The sequence below is a fragment of the Talpa occidentalis genome, unplaced genomic scaffold (genome assembly GCF_014898055.3).
Source record: "Talpa occidentalis isolate TD23 unplaced genomic scaffold, MPIMG_talOcc4v2.1 talOcc4.8, whole genome shotgun sequence".
Classification (NCBI taxonomy): domain Eukaryota; kingdom Metazoa; phylum Chordata; class Mammalia; order Eulipotyphla; family Talpidae; genus Talpa; species Talpa occidentalis.
The window spans coordinates 75,034,040-75,053,849 of NW_023605194.1; the positions used below are offsets into that span (position 1 = coordinate 75,034,040).

General features: G+C 36.7%; 2 protein-coding genes across 2 annotated transcripts in view; both read right to left on the reverse strand.

The window, feature by feature from the left end:
* Window positions 1-12,376, reverse strand: part of ZC3H11A (zinc finger CCCH-type containing 11A) — a 29,468-nt gene extending 17,092 nt beyond the window's left edge. The window contains exons 1-5 of the mRNA XM_037497607.2: window positions 12,321-12,376; window positions 10,857-10,976; window positions 5,417-5,540; window positions 4,193-4,396; window positions 3,966-4,082 (exon numbers count right to left, since the gene is read on the reverse strand). Of these exons, the coding sequence (XP_037353504.1) occupies window positions 3,966-4,082; window positions 4,193-4,396; window positions 5,417-5,540; window positions 10,857-10,976; window positions 12,321-12,374 (619 nt within the window). The 5' untranslated portion in view covers window positions 12,375-12,376. The remainder of the gene's footprint in view (window positions 1-3,965; window positions 4,083-4,192; window positions 4,397-5,416; window positions 5,541-10,856; window positions 10,977-12,320) is intronic.
* Window positions 12,377-19,057: 6,681 nt separating this feature from the next.
* Window positions 19,058-19,171, reverse strand: LOC129145074 (uncharacterized). The gene has a single exon (XM_054690734.1). The coding sequence runs from the start codon at window positions 19,154-19,156 to the stop codon at window positions 19,058-19,060; it is 99 nt and encodes a 32-aa protein (XP_054546709.1). The 5' UTR covers window positions 19,157-19,171.
* Between the last annotated feature and the right edge of the window lie 639 nt (window positions 19,172-19,810).

Consider the following 19,810-nt stretch of genomic DNA (forward strand, 5'->3'; position numbering starts at 1 on the left):
ATACTAGCAAATGGAATTCAGCAGTGTATCACCAGGACTATACACCATAATCAAGCTGGATATATCCTGGGGCTCCAAGGATGGTTTAATATGCTTAAGTAATGTAATACCTCACATGTTATAGTTAGAAAGCAAAATAATATCAATAGATGGAGAAAGCATTTGATAAGATTCAAAACCCATTTATGATAAAAACTTCTTTTTTAAAAAGATTATTTATGCATACAAGAACTGGGGTACAGGCCAGAGGTGCGGGTGGTAAGAGGATTCACCAGAGACAGAGTGGGGAGCAGAACAGGCAGACTTGACTGAAATACACTGCTAAGAGGAGCAGCAGGCGAGACAGAAGAGGTCTGCTGTGCATGTGGGTCATCTCCTTGGCCAGGGATTGAATTTGTGCTGCAGTGGTTGTGGATAGCTTCACAGTATTGTGTCTTAATCCCTTGTGCCACAGGGAGGCTTTTATGATAAAAACTTTTAAACAAGATGGGAATAGAAGGAACTTAACTCAATATAATCAAGGCCATGTATCACAAATTAAGAGCCAATATAATACTTAATGGTGATCAGAAACAAGACAAGGATGCCCATTGTCACCACTTGTATTTAACGTAGTACTAGAGGTTTTGGACAGTGCTATCAAACACAGGAAAGAAAAAGAATCCAAAATAGAAAAGTGAAACTATCACTATTCACAGATAATATATGTAGAAAATCCTACAGACGCCATCAAAAAGTTTAGAAACAATAAATGAATACAGCAAAGTGGCAGGTTACAAAATCAACATGCAAAAATCCATAGCCATTTTATATACAACCAACACAGAAGAATCAATGTGATTAACTCCAATTATAACTACTTAAAAAATAATCACATACCTCACAATATAGCTAACAGAGGAGGTAAAAAGACCTATACAATGAGAGCTACAAGATGTTAGCTCTCTTTGAAGAAGTGAGAGAGACATAAGGAGGTGGGAAGATATCTGGTGCTCATGAATGGAGACAATCAATATAATAAAAATGACCATCCTGCCTAAAATGATATATAAATTTAACACAATCCTCATCAAAATACTGGCAATATTTTTTTTAAAAAGTGAACAAAAGATATTGAAATTTATACGAAACCACAAAAGGACTCAAGTTGCAAAAGCAACCCTAAGGGAAAAAAAGATAGAAATGGAGGTATCATGTTACTGACTTCAAACTTCACTACAAAGCAACAGTACAAAAAAATATATGGTATTAGCACAAGAGCAGATGCATGATCAATGGAATAGAACTGAAAGCCCAGAAATAAATCCATGCATATAGCATGTACATATGATAAAGCAGCTAGGAGTATAAAATGGGAAAGGACAGTCTCTTTAGGAAACGGTGCTAGGAAAATTGGAAAGCTGCAAATAAAAGAATGAAGTTGGATTACTCTTTAACCCCCTTCACAAAAATAAACTCCAAATGGTTAAAGATTTAGATATAAGACTTGCAACAATGCATATAAGAAAACACTGGTGATACATATCATGATGTCAACAACAAAGATATTTTTGATGACTCAACCCTGCAGCAAGAGAAATAAAGCCATAACCAAATAATTGGGATTACCTCAAGTTAAGAAGCTTCTACACAGTAAAGGAAAATACAAGACAATTAAAAAGACATCCTACTGAATGGGACAAAATAATTACAAAATATGTAACTGATAAGTGATTAATATGGGAGATATATTAAAAAAAGCCTCATTCAGTTCGACAAAATAACTCCAAAAATGGGCATTGGCTTTGACAGACAATTGCCTAAAGATGATATCTAGAAGGCCAATCTAGGAAAAAATGGTCAAAGTTGCTTCCAATAAGAGATGCTGGTTAAAAATACAAGGTGAGGGCCTCCCTGGTGGCGCAGGTGGTTTAGTGCAGTGCTATGAAGCTGTCTGCAGCCTCTGCAGTGGGGTTGGTTCCCAGTCAGCCACGGAGATGCCCACATGGCGAGGCAAACCTCTCCTGTCTCACCCGCTGCTCCCCTCAGCAGTGTATTTCATCAGTCTGCCTGTTCTGTTCCCTGCTCTGTCTCTGGTGAATCCTCTCATGTTCCCGCACATCTGGCCTGTACCCCGGTTCTTGTATAAATAAATAAATCTTTAAAAAAAAAATACAAGGCGATAGCATCTCACAACTGTGAGAATGGCATATTTTTTTTTTTTAAAAAAGATTTCTTTATTTATGCAAGAGCATAAATACAAGAGCTGGGGTACAGGAAGGCCAGGGGTGTGGAGGGTGAGAGGATTCAGAGCGGGGAACAGAATAGGTAGACTAACCAAAATACACTGCTGAGGGGAGCAGCGGGCAAGACAGGAGAGGTCTGCTTCACCAGGTGGGTTGCACCCTGGTGGGCTGGGGATCGAACTCACGCTTCAGAGGCTGCAGATTGCTTCATAGTGCAGTGCTTTAACCCCTTGCACCACCAGGGAGGCCCGAGAATGGCACATATTAAAAAGACCTTCAACAAGTGATGGAGAGGATGTGGAAAAAGAGGAGCCCCATTATACTGCTGTCGAGAATGTAAACCAGTGAACTAGTATAGAAAGGATCTACCTTAAAAAAATAAAAATGGGGCCTCCCCTGGTGGCGCAGCGGTTGAGCACTGGGCTGAGAGGCTGCCCGCAGCCTCTGCAGTGCCAGTTCGTTCAGCACCGGCGAGGGTCCCACAAAAAATAAATAAATAAATAAATAAATAAAATAAAAATGGAAAAAACATACAAATTGGGCATATATCCAAAGAATATGAAATCATCTACACAAAAACCCATACGCTCCAGTGTTCACAGCAGCATTATTTACAAGAACTGGGGCAGGGAAACAGCCTGCATGTCCATCAACAGACCACAGGATCAAGTGGTGGTCTGTCCATACCACAGAGTACTAAGTCACCACAAGAAAGGATGAAACACAGCCATTTTCAACAAAATGGAAGGATTTAGAGAATTATGTGCAGGGAAGTCAGAACAATAAAAACAAATCTATTTATATAGCAGACAATTTGATAACGTAAAACCAAAGAACATGAATAAATATCCTGAGGTTTCTGAGGTTAACAGGGATGGGGATGGAAAGGTACAAGGGGAAATAGATGGTGGCAGGGGAAAAGAAGTTTCAGTAGCTCAGTACTGCTGGAGACAACACTGTAGCTAGGAGCAACTACTGGTCACCTACAGAATGATTACAGTTATGTCATGAATGGTTATAAATCTTTGTAAGTTTTATGTTACCGCTAAAAGGCTACACACAGTCTTATAATTTCAAAGGTACAAATACCCAGGTGCAGAAAAAAAATAAGATAGGCTGGAGTAATTCAGTTTAATAGAAACACCATCTTCTAAGAACAAATCATAAGTTATTTGTTTTATACCTTTATCTGAAAAGTATATGGGAATACTTAGCAATTCACGTATCAATTTCTGTGGAAGTATTTGTGACTGTTTGTTTGCCTTAAAAAGCTAAAATTTACCATCATCATCTTCAGCACTGATTACAACTGCACTAGAAAGTATTATTCCACAACAAATTTAGAACAGAGAGGGGGAAAAAAGCTAATGGACAGGAGTATTTTCTAAATGCTTTACACAACTTAGTATCAGATATATCAGAATTAGAGTATAAGAGAGAAAATTACATTACGGTCAGGGCTAGGACTGTGACTTTTAAAACATGTTTTCAAATTTCTTGAATTTTTTACCCATCAAAGTGGGGTTTAATTCTCTTCCACCTCAACACAGGCCAACATTTCTGAACATTTTGCTAATAAATATAATCAGCAAAAGAGAACTGCCTGACCTTTGGTGGAAGGTTAGGAAAGCCCTAATTTTTTTCTTTGGATGTTCATCTTTGGGGGGGAAAAAAGTTTGGACACATTTAATAGTGCACAAGATTTATGACTGGGAATTAGCATTAATAGTCTCTTCTTACCTTGCTTTAAATTGACCCCAGGTTTCCGGGCCGAAGTTACTCGTAACCCGTTATGAACTTCAGGAGGTGGCTGTAGGAGAGGTGCTTTGGTTTCATCACCTTCCTCAGAAAACTGATCTATACATCAACATTTAAAGCAAATTTACAGTTAAAAACAGGTTTTAATTCTGATGATGTCTAATTCACCAAATATCTGTGACTATTTGCCATAAAGAGCTAAAACTTACCATCATCATCTTCATCATCATCTGCAGCATTGATTACAACTGGTGGATGTGTGGGGCTAGGAACATTTTCTGAACTTTCTACTTTCATAACACTTCGCAGCTGAGGGGAGGGGTTAGACTGGACAGACAATTTGTTTTGCTGAACTGTGAGCTGGCTAGCCTTCACTTCCTCTTCTGGTGACTCAGGCACAGTGGGCAACACAGCTAAATATACAAAATCAGTCATAAGTTAAAAATAGAAAACATAGTTCCAGTTTAAAAATCTATCACCTGCAAGTTTGGTGCATTTTCCTTACTAGCATTTATCTAATTTCTCCACTTTCTCAATTAGGTTCTAAATTCCCAGGGACTGATAAATGCGGCTTTTAGTTAATAACTCTTCACTGTATGTATACATCCTCAAAGTGGGCACCCAAATCATAAACTAGGAAGCTAAATGCATTGTAACTGCAAATCCTTGGTATTCAAATTTAATGCTGAAATTCTAGGCCTTTTGCTCAGCAAAATGCTATAAAGAGAGTAGAAAAAACTTTTGAACCAAACCAGAAAAGAATGAGCTCACTTTTTTATCTTAAGCATGAAAATATGTTAACCATCAAATTTTAATTACACAGATAAGACTTTTGCTTATTGCACTAGGGAACTACTTTAAAAGGGATTTTGGAAATAAATACTAGTTTCTGGTAGAGTGAAAGTTTTACTTTACATTATGGCCTAGAGTGGGGCTGACAGCCTTTTCTTATAAAGAGCTAAATGGTAAATATTTTAGGTTCTGTACGTCTCTATCTCAACTATTTTGTAGCAAGAGAACAAAATTTGGCCATAGAAAATAAGTAAATGAGTGGGTCTGGTTTATTCTAATAAAACGCTATTTTACAAAACAGGTGGAGGACCAGGTTTGCCAACTTGTGGCCTAGAGAAATCAAATTTCTTTTGAAAAACCTCATTTGGTCTGATAAAAAAAATGGAACTGAAATAAAGTATAGCAATCTAAACTGTCATTACAAGAAGCACCTTGTAATGTTTCTTGCATGGCTTTTTGTCAAAGGAATTTTAATGATTCTGCTACTTACTGGCTAGTGACTGTTTTTTAACCTTAATAAAGTTCCATTCCCTCAAACTATGATGGAGTAATTCTGCTTTCTCCTACGACTAAAAGAAGGCAATGTATATAAGTATACTTTGTTCACTGTGCAGAGTAGGTGTTTATTAAATAGAACTTACTTTTGCTTGGAGGTAGGAAAAGTCCTTCAACATAACGTCCTTTGTTGTGATGGAAAGCACAGTTTAGCTTTTGACATCCCATTGGCTGATTTTCCCAGTAACAAGGAATCTCACTGCGTTTTTTCTGTAACAGAAAACAAAAAATGAAGAGTGACCTATATTAATTTGGTCATTTATTTTTCTGGACAAAATTCATACAGGTTTTAAAAATCTGAAGCAGATGGACAAACAAAGGGAGAAGAAAAGTAGTTTATCTTCTATTCTTTTCTCTTTGACATCACCCTGGAACCCTAGATGTCTACATTCAATTTAGAGAAGCAGGATAACATAGTAGTTAAGATTATAGACTTAAGGGTAACAGGATTTGAATCTCCATTATGCTACTTACTGGCTATGTAATGTTGAACAATTGAATGCCTCTGTCTCAACTACTAAATGGAAGTAACCATAGTACCTAATACTTTCTGATGAAGATTAAAACAAATAATGTACAGAAGGCTCTTACCACATAATCGAATAAACTGCAGCTATTATTTACAGCTTTGATCAAAATTTTTCTACTCCTTGCCACCTCAAAGTAAAGCACTAGGTATGACATTTTTCTTCCCAAACAACTTCACTTTCATGAGGAAAATAAGAGAAGAAAATCTGCACATCTAGAATAAATTGCTGGATCACAGGATCTATGTCCAACAGAAAATATATACCTTAGTTTATATTAATGTGCATATAGACATATATTAGATGTGTAAAAATGTTTAAAGCAATACTATTTATAAGAGTGCCAACCAGAAACAACCCAAATGTACATCAACACTAGAAAGGGGAGAGATATTGTTGTACAGTCATACAATAAAATGTTATCCAGAAATGAGAAGGAATAAACTGTTGCTAACACTGAACCACAGATGTACAGGAACCAGATATGAAAGAGTACATGCTCTGCTCCGTGCTCTGACTCCATCTGCGTCAAGATGAAGATGGGCAAATCTTCTCTTTGGCAGAGTAGTCAGGATGGTGATTAGCTTTGGGGATGTGGTTAGTGACAAGCAAGGGATGAAGGGGCAAGAATGAGTGCTGAAAATGTTTCACTTTTGGATCCTGCAGTATTTATGTTCTATAACATTACCACAAACACCGATTTAACAAGTACTGAGCTACTGCTGAGGGAAATACAGTTAGGTTCCTGAAAGCTTCTGGTCACATTTTCTTAAACCACATGTAACACTGTTTCATGTGTGTTTCTGACTTTATTTAACATAGAAGGTTGACTCATTAACAATGAACTCATAGGCAACAGCATGGTAACTTACAGCTGAATGAACCTTATCTTCATACACTCATCTTAACATTTTCCCAATAAGGAACCTATGAGTGCTTTAGCATTATGCTTGGGAGCCACTTTAAACAGCAAAATAACCAATAAAAAGCACTAAAATATCCCCAAAATATTTTTTAATAGACTTTGGAAAGGACACTTATTTTAAAGCATAAGGCAATATCACTTTGTTTGACCTTAGCTGGGAGTTAGTTTGTATGTAAGGCTATTTAAGCAGCTCAAATTTTTCATATTTTCAAATGACACTGAAAGTATCACAAGTATTGCTTAGAGTAACAATAAATTTTAGTGAGTATGCAAATTTGCAAATACGAGTAATGAAAAGTTACTTCATGTAGAAGGGGTATTCAGTAAAAAGGCTCCCTTCCACCCCTGCCCCCATGCCTCAGTGGGCATTGTTTATGTTTCCCCATTAAAATAAGTTCCAGTTATTTTTTAAATGCACATGGCAAGTGAAACAAATATACTTTTACGTCTCATTTTTTATATAAATTATTTGCTTTTTCAATGACAGATCCTGATCTTTCCTTATCAATCAATAAACCTCTCCCTTTTAAAGTTTCTGTTAACAGTTGCCTAGGGCTCCAGTGTAAGAAGACAGTAAAATTTATTTTAAATGAAGGTTAGGATGTCTGATAATTTACTATTACAAATTATGCTATGCGTAATTCTGCATAGTTCTCATTTTGTACATGAGTACAAATGAGACAAAGTTATATATATCATTTAGCATTCTTAAAAGATGACCCAAATAAGGTTCTGTGCAGAAAAGAGTTACTACAGCAGCCCTAACACTGCTCTTCTTAGAGAGCTTACAAACTTGGCACCTGCCTGGCATGTGAATACTTGGCTCTAGGAAGGTTCTCAGTCAACTTATCACTGTGCAAAGAACACAATTTATGCTGAATGCGTGCTATCCTCCTGGGAGTCTTGGTATATGTAAAGCAGAGGATGCCTATGTGTCCAGCTCCAATAAAAATCTTGGATACTCGGCCTCCACTGGGTTTCCCCGAGCAGAATCAACCCATGCATATTCATTTTTGAGAGAAGAGTGTTGTGTGACCCTGCACTGAAGGAATAGGGCATAAAGAAAACTGCACATGGATTCCTCCAGACTCTGCCTGTGTCTTTCTCTCTTACAATCAGTATATCCTCACTGTATCAATGCAATAAATCTCAGCCATGAATACAACTGCATGCTGAGTCCTGAGTCCCATCTATTTATGGAGATGTTAAGGACTCTGACACAACTTCCACTGGAGTTATGCCAATTTACACTATGCCAGCAACGTAATAACATGATTTTTCAAAAGTTGCAGAGTAATTCTTTCTCTAAATTTTAGTGAACTCTCTGCTACTTGGAAACAGGCAGCATAGAATATAGTTGAGACTACTTATCTGGAAACAGATTAAAGTGGTTATCTGACCCCCCCAAGCATACATGTAACTTATTTAGTCTCTTCTTTTTACTTTTTTTTTTTAAATTTTATTTATACAAGAACTGTGGTACAGTCAGAGGCGCGGGGGTGTGGTGGTGGTGGTGAGAGAATTCACCAGAGACAGAGCAGGAAGCAAACAGGCAGACAGACACTGTTGAGGGGAGCAGCAGGTGAGGCAGGAGAGGTCTGCCGCACCATAAAGGTTTCCCCCTGGCCGGCTGGGAATCAAACCTGCACTGCAGGGGCTGCGGACAACTTCATAGTGCGGCACTCAACCCACTGCGCCACTGGGGAGGCCCTCTCTTCATTCTTTCTCCACCCCTTCTCAAACAATTGAGTCCAAAGGCTTTAGGTGAGGCTGAGAGAAGCAAGCATTTGTGCTGGCAGAGGAAAGGATACATGGCCTAGAAGGTGGTGGAGCCTGACTGAGATGAGGAAGGTGTCCTCATGACAAGATTTAACTGCCATACAGTCTGAAACCTTCAAGGGATTAGAAGGACATTTGCAGAGAGGCCTGGCAGAGGGCTGGAATTTGAGCAGGGTGAGCAAGATTTCTATGCAGAAGGAATCCCAATGTTAGGTGAGTAGTATATACCCATGGAAAGTCAGCCTAGAATGGTCATGAAATAATAAGTGGGGTGAGGAAGGCAGGGTCTTCTTCGTTAGGGACCTGGTGGAGTCAGAAAATAAGCAGGGTGTGGAGAGAAAACATACTCCAAGGGAGGGCTGTCTGACAGCAGTATCAGAACCCAGAGTGTGAAAAGGGAACCCAAGGGGGAAAGATGGGGTCAGAGTAGGATTCTGGGGTTCAAACAGGGTGAGGAAAAGGTTCTCAAGGTGGAACAAGGAAGGAGGTCTGGAACAGTGTTAGAACTGAAACAAAGTGAGAAAGATGTCCCTGATTTTGGAGCCCAAGAAGGAGAAAGAGTCTGTGATATAACAGTGGTTTACAGGGCCTCCCTGGTGGCGCAAGGGGTTAAGACACAACCTATGAAGCTATCTGCAGCCTTTGCAGCACGAGTTTGATCCCTGGACAGGGAGCAACCCACATGGCACAGCAGACCTCTCCTGCCTCGCCCGCTGCTCCCTTTAGCAGTGTATTTCAATAAATCTGCCTGTTCTGTTCCCCACTCTGTCTCTGGTGAATCCTCTCACCCCCCACCACACACACCTCTGGCCTGTACCCCAGTTCTTATAGGCATAAATAAATAAATCTTTTAAAAAAAAATAGCAGTTTACAGACTTAGGGGAAATGATCAAATAAGTCATATTAAGGACAGTGGGAATAAAATTTCTCACTTTGGAGAAGTTACAGGTATGAAAAAGGAAAAGTCCATAGTAAACCTTATTTGTTGTAAACTAGAGGCCATCTATATGAACACACGATTTTCAATACAAAGACAAAGTGCAAAAATAATGATGTAAATGTGTGTATTCCTATGTTCTGTCTACTGTGGGCCTGGAAACAGTGACACTCCAAGACTAGCTCAATCTTATTTCCATCTATCATTCTTCTCAAGGAACCACAGTTCCTTGGAGAAATGGAGGATCCCAGGTTTGGAGGAGGAAAAGTACGGGATGACCCTGAAAAATGCTGTTGGCCCAGAAAGCAAAGAAACACTTGAAGAATGAGGGAAATATCAAAAGGACACAAAAATCAGCCTGAAGAGCTTTACTGGCCAAATCTGGCTCAATTTGAGAATAAAAAATGACAGTAAGTACAAAAATGACAGTAAGAATAAAATAGGAAACCATGATTTCACACAAATACAAATAAATAGAGGAAATTTAAAGTCTGATGTGAAATGGGATAACTACAGGGTCTCAAACTATCTCTCCACAAAATGTTTATTACAAAAATGAAATAAAACAACTTTACAATGATGTAATCTAACAAATACTGCTTTTATAAAGTAATCAAAGTTAACATCATCAAGAATGAAATTATTAAAATTATGTCATCTGATATACAACTTGAATTTGGTAGTGAGGACTACCAGACAAACCCAAAATGAGGGACAAATCCTACAAAATGACTGGTCTATAACTACCCTAAGTGTCAAGGACAATGAAATATAAAGAAAGAAAGAGCAACAATTATAGACTGGATGATACTAAAGTCATGACAACTATAAGCAACAACTGATTCTAGGCTCATTCCCACAACACAGAATATTATTGGGATAAATGGCAAAACTTGACTGGGCTCTAAAGATTAAATAAAGGTAATATGTCAGTGTTAATTTTCTAGTTTGATGGTTGCATTATGGTTATGTGGAGAATGTGCTTCCTTCTTGTAGGAAAGTATCTGGAAATGGTAAGGAATATGTAATTTACCAGGTGACTTACAACAATACAAGTTGGGGGTCTCCCTGGTGGCGCAGGCGGTTGAATGCCACACTGTGAAGCTGTCCGCAGCCTCTGCAGGGCGGGTTTGATCCTGGCTGGCTGGCGAGAATCCCACATGGTGCAGCAGATCTCTCCTGTCTCGCTCACTGCTCCCCTCAGCAGAATATTTCCTCAGTCTGCCTGTTCTGTTCCCCACTCTGTCTCTGGTGAATCCTCTCACCCTCCCATGCATCTGGGCTGTACCCCGGTTCTTGTATAAATAAATACATCTTTAAAAAGAAACAAAAAAAAAAAATACAAGTGGGAAACTTACATCAATCTCCATGTGCCGAAACCTGCACACCTGTCGAAAACAGCGCCCTTCTTGCCATAATGTACAAACAGTTTCATTTCCTAGTGCAGCTTCACAGTGACGGAATGGACAGCTGTCACCCTGTAAACAAAGGGAGTAATACAGAAAACTACTGTGGTACCGACATAGATCCTAGCTAAAATGTTCAACATAAGAGTTTCTGGCATCAAGACAAACACAAAAGAGGAGACAAAATAGGCAAGGCAGAAAACAAACACAAAAGAGGAGGCAAGATAGACAAGGTAGAAAACAAGATGCGATAAGAACAAGCTGAGGTCAACAAAGGTATACTTTTCTATTTCTTGACAGTACCCTTCATCTCATATGACAACATGAGTAACACAAGCTGGGAGATAAGGATGAAGAAGACAAATGAGAGTATTAGGCACTCTTCAAAGATATATTTTATAGTTCATCTGCAAAAGTGTTTCATACTTCCCCATTTGTTTAAGTAATTTTTGATGGAAAATAAGAAAAGTTAATAGATTACGATTAAAGTATAATTCCATGCTTCACTACACACTTTATGAAATGGTAGTATCTGCAACAAAATGTTTCTCTTTTAAAAATTTTGCTATTCTTAAAATGGATCATTCTATTTTTTTTTTAAATATTTTTTATTTATACAAGAACTAGGGTACAGGCCAGAGGTGTGGGAGGATGACAGGATTCACCAGAGACAGAGTGGGGAGCAGAACAGGCAGACAGACTGAAGACACAGCTGAGGGTAGCAGCGGGCCAGACAGGAGAGGTTTGCTGCGCCATGTGGGTATCTCCCTGGCCAGCTGAGAATCGGAATCTGCACTGCAGAAGCTGCAGACAGCATCACAGTGCTGTGCTCAACTCGCTGTGCCACCAGGGAAGCCCAAAATGGATCATTTTAAATATGATGATTAAAGAAAAAGTCTCAATATATACATTTACAGAATCAGCAATTTTTAGCAAAAGAAAAGCCGACAGAACAAAATGGAGCTGCAGAAGACTGAAGCAGAAAAATAGGAAGTTTTGAAAAAAGTAAAAAAGCAAAAAGCTGCAAAAGCATATATTAAAGATGGCTTTAGTACCCAGCAAAAAATCTGAAGAGGTCAAATACAATCTACAAGTTGCTAGAAGTACAATTCATTTAATACAAAGTAAATAATATCAAAGTTAGCAAGTCATGGGCTAAAATATCCCTAATTCCAAAGGCACCCTAAGTTATAAATTAGAAAACACTGAAAAACGATTGTATGCTATGCATCTTTTTCATTTTTGTAGACTACAAAATGAAGAGAAAAAAACATGAATTCTAAGAATGCTACATTTACTAAAAAAGCTGACAGCAGGTAACAGTTAAAACATAAAAAAGAATTTTATATACTTGGAAAATTATATCCAGTTTTATTAGGAAACTCATAGAACTGATTTAGAGATAGCCATTCTTACTTTGGTACATGTAGAATAGAAAAAAAAATAGCAGTCTTCTCCTTGATTAGGCATGCTGCGTCAATCCTTGGATTAGGTGGCTTCTTGAAAACAAGCCACTGTTTCTCAAGGCGAGGACCAGCTCCAAGTCCTCTTGCAATGGATTTAATCTTCCAAAAGACAACTCAATCACAGAAACCGCCTTTAAAATGTTATCCTAAAATGAGGAGATAAAGAATTAAAATATTTCAGGCAAATTCTTCCAACTTCCTCTTCCAAATCACCCTGATCAATGAGACTACAAGTTAAAACCAAACTTTAATTGTATTAATAGGCCCGAGCTTACAAAGAACTTAGGAAATTCTTAGCCTTTTTATACTGCAAAATGTGGTCTGTACAGAATAACAGTGTGACTAGACAAGGGTTTGCTGATATTAGGTGTGTGACTTATGGATCTAATCAACCATCACAGCAGAAATGATGCCAGACTGAAGTGAAGGGGACAGACATATACAAGGGTCAGATGATATGAAGACACAGGGAAAAAACAGCCATGTGACTAAAATGACACATCTATAAGCCTAGGAATGCCAAAGATTGCTAGCAAACATCAGAAATCAAAAAAGGCAAGGAAACTCCTACAGGTTTCAGGAAAAGCACAGACATGCCAAGACCTTTTCAGACATTTCACCTCCAAAAACTGCAGATTATAAATTTCTACTGTTTTACCCAGTTTGTGGTATTTTGTTATGGCAGACCTAGAAAATTAGTACAGATTATAAATATAGTCAACTGACTTGACAAAAGAGCAAAGGAAATTTCAATGGAGAAAGGATAGTCTTTTCAATGGAAGATGCTAGAAATGGATACCATCTAAAAGAATATAGAAACAGATCATATACCTTTCAAAAACCAGACTAAAATATGAAATGAAAGATTATACAACTAAAAGACAGTATTCTAGAAATTCAGGTGACTTTGTGGTTGGCAATAACTTTTGAGATCACCACCAAACACAGGACCTATAAAAGAAAACATGATTAAGTTGGACTTCATTAAAATTAAAAACAACTGCTCTGTGATAGCAATCTTAAGAGAATGAAAAGAAAGTCACACACTTGAGAGAATCTTTGCAAAACACATAACTGATAAAGAATTAGTATCCAACATATATAAAAACCAATTAAAACTCAATTAGGAAAACAAACCAACTAAAAAATGGGCAGACCTCTTGGCCCCTTTGCATACTGAGGTAGAAAATCCAATGAATTCTTTCATTCACCTGAAATTATTTAATTTAGAAATGTAATCTAACATCTTGTTACTCCAATTTTGTTTCAGCACCAATAGCATTAACCAGGAGTTTCTTAGAAATGCAAGGAGACTACCCTAGACTTCCTGAATCAGATCATCACAACAAGATACCTACATAATTCACACAAATGATAAAGTCTGAGAAATACTAGTCTTAACTGGTACTCAATTTCTGTTTTGGAATGATTCCATCTATTAGATCTTTTCTCACAGAATTCTTCAAGTAGCTTCAAACAACAAATGAAAAGGAAATCAAATAAAAACCAATGATATCCAGAAAAAAAAAGGTCTGACTAAATGAACAGAGACGTCACCAAAAAAATATATATGGGGGCAATTAAGCATATGAAAAGATATTCAACATCATATGTTACTAGGGGATTGTAAATTCCTTTCAGAATAACAAAAATCCAAAACACTGACACGACCAAATGCTGGTGCAGATGTGGAACAACAGGAAGTACAAAAAACATACCAAAATGTTAGTAATAGTTACCACCAGAATGGCAGGATTATAAGGGGCTGTTATTCTGTTTTATGCTCAGAATAATATTAAATTTCCTAATATAACGCAACATAGACATAATAAAAAAGTTGGGCCTCACTGGTGGACCAGGGGTTAAGTCTCAGCGCTATTACTGCAAAGACCTGAGTTCAATCCCTGTCTAGGGAGTTAACCCATATATGGTGCAGCAGACCTCTTTTGTCTCACCCACTGCTCCCCTTAGCAGTATATTTCAGTAAATCTGCCTGTTCTGCTCCCCACTCTGTCTCTGGTGAATCCTCTCACATCCCCACACCTCTGGCCTACACTCCAGTTCCGACACACACACACACACACACACACACACACACACACACACACACACACACACACACACACACACACACACACACACAATAAAAAAACATTCTACCAAAACTGGCTTGACCATTATTGATCCACTACAGAATGGCACTAGGGCTGGACTTTTAATAGCATCTCACTGATCCACTAAACAGGATTCCCCAGACCTCAACCCCAGGGAGTACCAATCTACATTTTAGGGTATGTGAAAAAGTATTTTAAAAATCATCTCAAATGGGATCAATTCTCTAATGGATATTCAACTATAAGGACACATGCATAGAAAAATGGAGAGTCTTTTCAATAAATGATGAGAATGAAAAATCTAACAATAGAAAATAGTATTAGAATGGAGAAAAAGAGGTCAATTTTATTCCTAAAAATCAATCAAGAATATATATGAAACTGTTGCTGGTTTCTGGAAGACCGCCAACATACTAAACAACCAATGAAATAGCAACAAAATAACACGAAATTGCCTTTTTTTCAATGAGTTTCAAATTAGCAGACAAAGGCAGTGTGTGGAAATACTGAATACTTACTAATGTTTTAATAGAGCAGGTTCTTCCATGTATGTTTTATATACACTGAGCTTCAATGTATATTGAAGAGGGTAGGCAGATGTAATTGCTATTCAAGAAAATGGAAAAAAAATTTTAGAGATAAATATTGATAGCAATCACATCTATCCCAAGCAAAAATCCAAAGATGTGTAAAGTTTCAAAGGAGGGGGGAAAAAGTGACCAGTGTCTCTTCCCCTGGAAAGAGACTTCAATAGAAGAGATAGCAGAATAAGCATTGATGAAAACCACAACTACATTGTATCACTCACTGTTCAGGATATATCCCAAAATGCAAGAGGTTAAAATGAGAAAAAAGGTGATGTATATATGTGGAAATAAACCCAGAGGATTCAACAATGGAAATTCTAAAAGGAAGGCAGAAAATAAAAAAAAACAATACAAGAAAATTTCTCCAAGCTGGATGGACTTGAGCCTTTTGATTAAGAGGCTCATCAAATGCCAGGTAGAAATTTTCTTTAGAGGTATCTCTGCTACATCTAATATGGTAAAACTTTTGAATTCAAATGGAAAATGCAGAATTACAGAGGCTTCTAAATAAAATCCAGCTGAAACAAAGAAAGACACTTGACATTAGACTTCTCATCTGAATCACTACATGCCAAAAGACAAATAAATGCTATGCATCCAGAATTTAAAGGAGGATTATGACCTTTGATTTAGTCTTTCAAACTCCATTTCAAGGTGAACTCAGGATTTTGAAGTCTTTAAATATAAGTCTCAAAAAGTATACATCTAGGTACATCATGTATTCTTGAAAATAATTACTTAAAGAACTATTCTATATAGGGCCTCCCTTGTGGTGCAGGGGTTAAAGACAGTGCTATCAAGCTATTGCCAGCCACTGCAGCATGAGTTTGACTCCAGGCTGGCCAGGGAGCAACCCACATGGTGCAGCAGACCTCTCCTGCCTTGCCCGCTGCTCCCCTCAGCCATATATTTCAGTAGATCTGTCTGTTCTGCTCCCCATTCTTTCTGGTGAAGCCTCTCACGCCCCGCATCTCTGGATTAAACCCCAGTTCTTGTGTGTATAAATAAATCTTAAAAAAAAAATACTATTCTACACACTTGAGAAAAAGAATTTTAAAAAATGAACTTAATGCAAATAGAAAAAAACTGTCACATGCAATATTTCACTGCCTTTTAAAAGAACTTTAAAACAACTGCTTTGGCTATCTGATGTATGATTGCCGATAAATCTTAAATAAAGTATTAGCAAATTAAATCACAATGTATTAAAGGAATAACATACAATCAAAAAAGGTTATTCCAGTACTAAGAATGTTAACATTAATAAATTCTTTACATTTATAAAGGGGGTAGGGAACTAAAAACAAAACCAAAAACTGATATCTGGAAATTAAAAAAAAAAAAGATGGTGAAAAAGGATTTTAAATGGTTTTTTAAAAAAGTTAAAATGGCTTTCTAAAAAGGGCTAAAATGCAACATCTACTCCCAATAAAACTTGTGAGTAAATCACAAAAGATCCTCATTAACATAAGTGCACTTAATTATCAGGAACTGTCAGCATATGTGATATGGTAAGACACTAGGGGTATGGCTCACTCAAGGCAACCAAAGAAAGAACAATCACTGTCTCCACTGTGATTCAACACAGTCCTGGAGTCTAGCACTTCCAGTAAAGGAAAAAAAGTATAAATACTTTTAGGTTAGAATCTTAAGTAATTTTTCCCAAAAAATTTTATCTGCAAATCACATGCTTGCAAACTGTCAAATCTAACAATCAACTAAAAATACTAAAAATAGTAAGATATAAAAAAATCAATTTTCAGTATGCCAGCAACAGTCACTCAGAATGAAAATGAAGCCATATACAAGACCCACATTAAATTAAATTTAAAACAAAAAGCTATGACTCTAAAGACCAGGATATTGAAGAGGTAATGGAATGGAGACTTAAAGTAGTTCACTTCTCCCCTGAAAAATGTATACACTGAATAAAATACAAGTTGAAATCTTAGAGTTATTTGAACTTGACAGAATGTAAAATCTTCTAGGAATAACTATTTGAGAAAATTAAGAAAAATTCAAGAATGAGGACCTCGTGCCACCTCTATTACAGATGTGAAATAAGACACTTAAATGGAGAATTGGCAAATAAATGAATAAACAGAACTCAAGAGAGTTCATGAGTAAATGTAATGAGAAAAGTAGCATCTGAAATTAATAAAAATGACCATTCATTTGAAGAAAAAATTCTATTCCATACAGAAATGTTCCAGAGGAATAAAAGACAGGAAAGAGGCTTTGGCTCACTAGCTAAAGCACTGTTCTAAAACAGATTTTGTGCTCAGCAACAGCTGACAATGTCTACCATGCTTATGAAAAAGTGATGATGTCATTACTATAATCCCTAGATTATATTTTTAATTAAAAAAACTATCACCACTCAATTACTGGGAAAAATGTCATTTTTACTTTAATAAAGATGGAAAAAAATCTTCTCCTAACACAATACCAAAATTTAAAACTCTAGCAATAAAATTCACAGATCTGACTACATAAAGTGAAAAACACTCATATAGCAAAAGATTTATCAATAACACAGTCAAAAACTATTATCGTTACCAAAAGGAGTGTTTCAAGAACTTTAACAAATCCAAAAGGCCCTATTAATTATTAGCAAATTCATAAAACCTCTCAAGAATTACACAATTCTACAAATTAACTGGTTCTAAGGAAGCAAGTTCACATAGATGTGTACACAGGACTGTTCGTGGATATCGGGTATTTTTGTTTTTAATGGAAAAAATCCAAATGCCTATCAATCAGGAAAAAAATCAAATCATGGCACATCCTATAAAGGAGAAGTATGTCATCAAAAAAAAAAGGTAAGGGCGAGCTCTGTGTATGGACATGAAACTATGCTGTGAGGGACTATCCATGATGCTTCTCTCTGAGGAGGCAGAATTACAGGGAGATGTCAGCTTTCACGAAATCATTTTCATTTTTTGGAACGTGCATGTGTTACTTAAAAAAGAACAAAAAACCAGCTAACAACAAAAACCCACACATGCAAAGGGAATGTCACCATCCAAAAACAAAAGCTGGTAAACAGTTATAAGAAAAAAATGCCCGGAACAATAATTTTAACTTTACTGATCCAGGAAAATTAAAAAACCCATTTTCACACTTACATTAGCTGGTTGCTCTCAACAGGGACGTCTGTGTCTTCACTGAGTTCCAATCTATTACGCCTGTAGGTCGAACCAACACTCAATCCATGAATTAATAATAATGAGGCAGAAAGAATTTTCCTCCTCACATTGCCAAGGAAACCTCTCAGCCACAATTCAAACACAGGACGTGTTTTTAAAACCTCTCCCAACTACTGGGAGATTAAGTCCATTCCAATAACCTTTGTCAGACTGGAGACAGCTAGAGTTAGTTATCTCCTCAAAAAGACAAAACCAAAAAACAACAACAACAACAACAAAAAAAAAAAACAAAAAAAAGTTCATGTAAAGATGAACTTGAGATTCAAAGGATTATTTAAAAAAAATCCATCTTCCATAGCCGAACAATATAATTTAAAAAGAAAAAGGAAAAGAAAAAAGAAAAAGAACACCAAAATTCATTAAGATCCAATTTCTGGTCTTCAAGATTTCTTCACCTATTAAGAAAAAAACAGAAACCTTCCCCCATCTTTATTATATGTATAATAAAAGCATACTTGTATGTAAAAATATAGTGTTTTATGTATATAATATACATATATACTAACTGGCTTATACACACACACACATACACAAATGTGTAGAAATAAAACATTTGGGTAAGTTTTCCCTTTTAAAATATAGTATAAAAGTCTTTAGATTTGGGTTCATTGTAAAAATAGTGAACTTAGTCTTATACCAAAGTATCATGAAGTACATTAATATGTTATGCTAAATTTTGCCCAGCCCACAAAATAAAGATGAAGGGAAATCCTTACACATTTATTAATGTGTATAATATGGATGTATGTATATATATCATCATCATCTTTATCCTCTTCAGGGAGTGTTTAACCAAAAAAGATAGAAGCACATAGTTACAGAGTAACTACAGAGAGGTGCAGCAAGCTGTAGAAGGCAGAGCAGCAGTACAGCCATCCTGAACTGGCACTATCAAAGCACAGAAAGCTTCTATAGAAGGGAAGAATTTTTTTATAGCAACACCAATGTGATTGGCATGACATTCAATATGAGCCCTGCAAAGGCTTGCTTATGCAGCCTAGTTCCAAATTCGTTACTAGTGGTGGCTACACCTAAAGACTTTGCAGTTATCTATTTACTCCAGTTAATAAAAGGGTAAACTTTAAGAGTTGAAATTTCATTTCACAATGGTACATATACCATTTAAGAATTAAAAAAAAATACAAAAACAAAAAACTATTTTGATACATAGAAATTTTGAAACCAGCCCAGTAACAAAGCAATTTTGATTCTCATGTAATAAATACTATTGGGTTGTCGGAAAAGTCATGATGTATTTTTTTCTATGTTTTCCAAAGGTCATTTATTTAAAGAACAAAGATATCTCAATGATATATTGCCCATTTTGTTTGATAAACTTCTGCAATCTTTCAGTGAGCTTCATAATTCCTCGTTCACAGAAGGACCTCTCTTTTATTAGCAAAAAACTGAACAAGGTGCTGATATACAGCCTCATCTGAATTGAACATTATACCATACAAGAAATTTTGAGAGTGAAACAAGTAGAAGTCTGGCGGTGCAAGGTCGGGCAAGTTTAGTAGATACGGCAAC

Coding starts and splice junctions, on each gene's coding strand:
- LOC129145074 (XM_054690734.1), bottom strand. CDS start 19,156: ATGGCTGTACTGCTGCTCTGCCTTCTACAGCTTGCTGCACCTCTCTGT.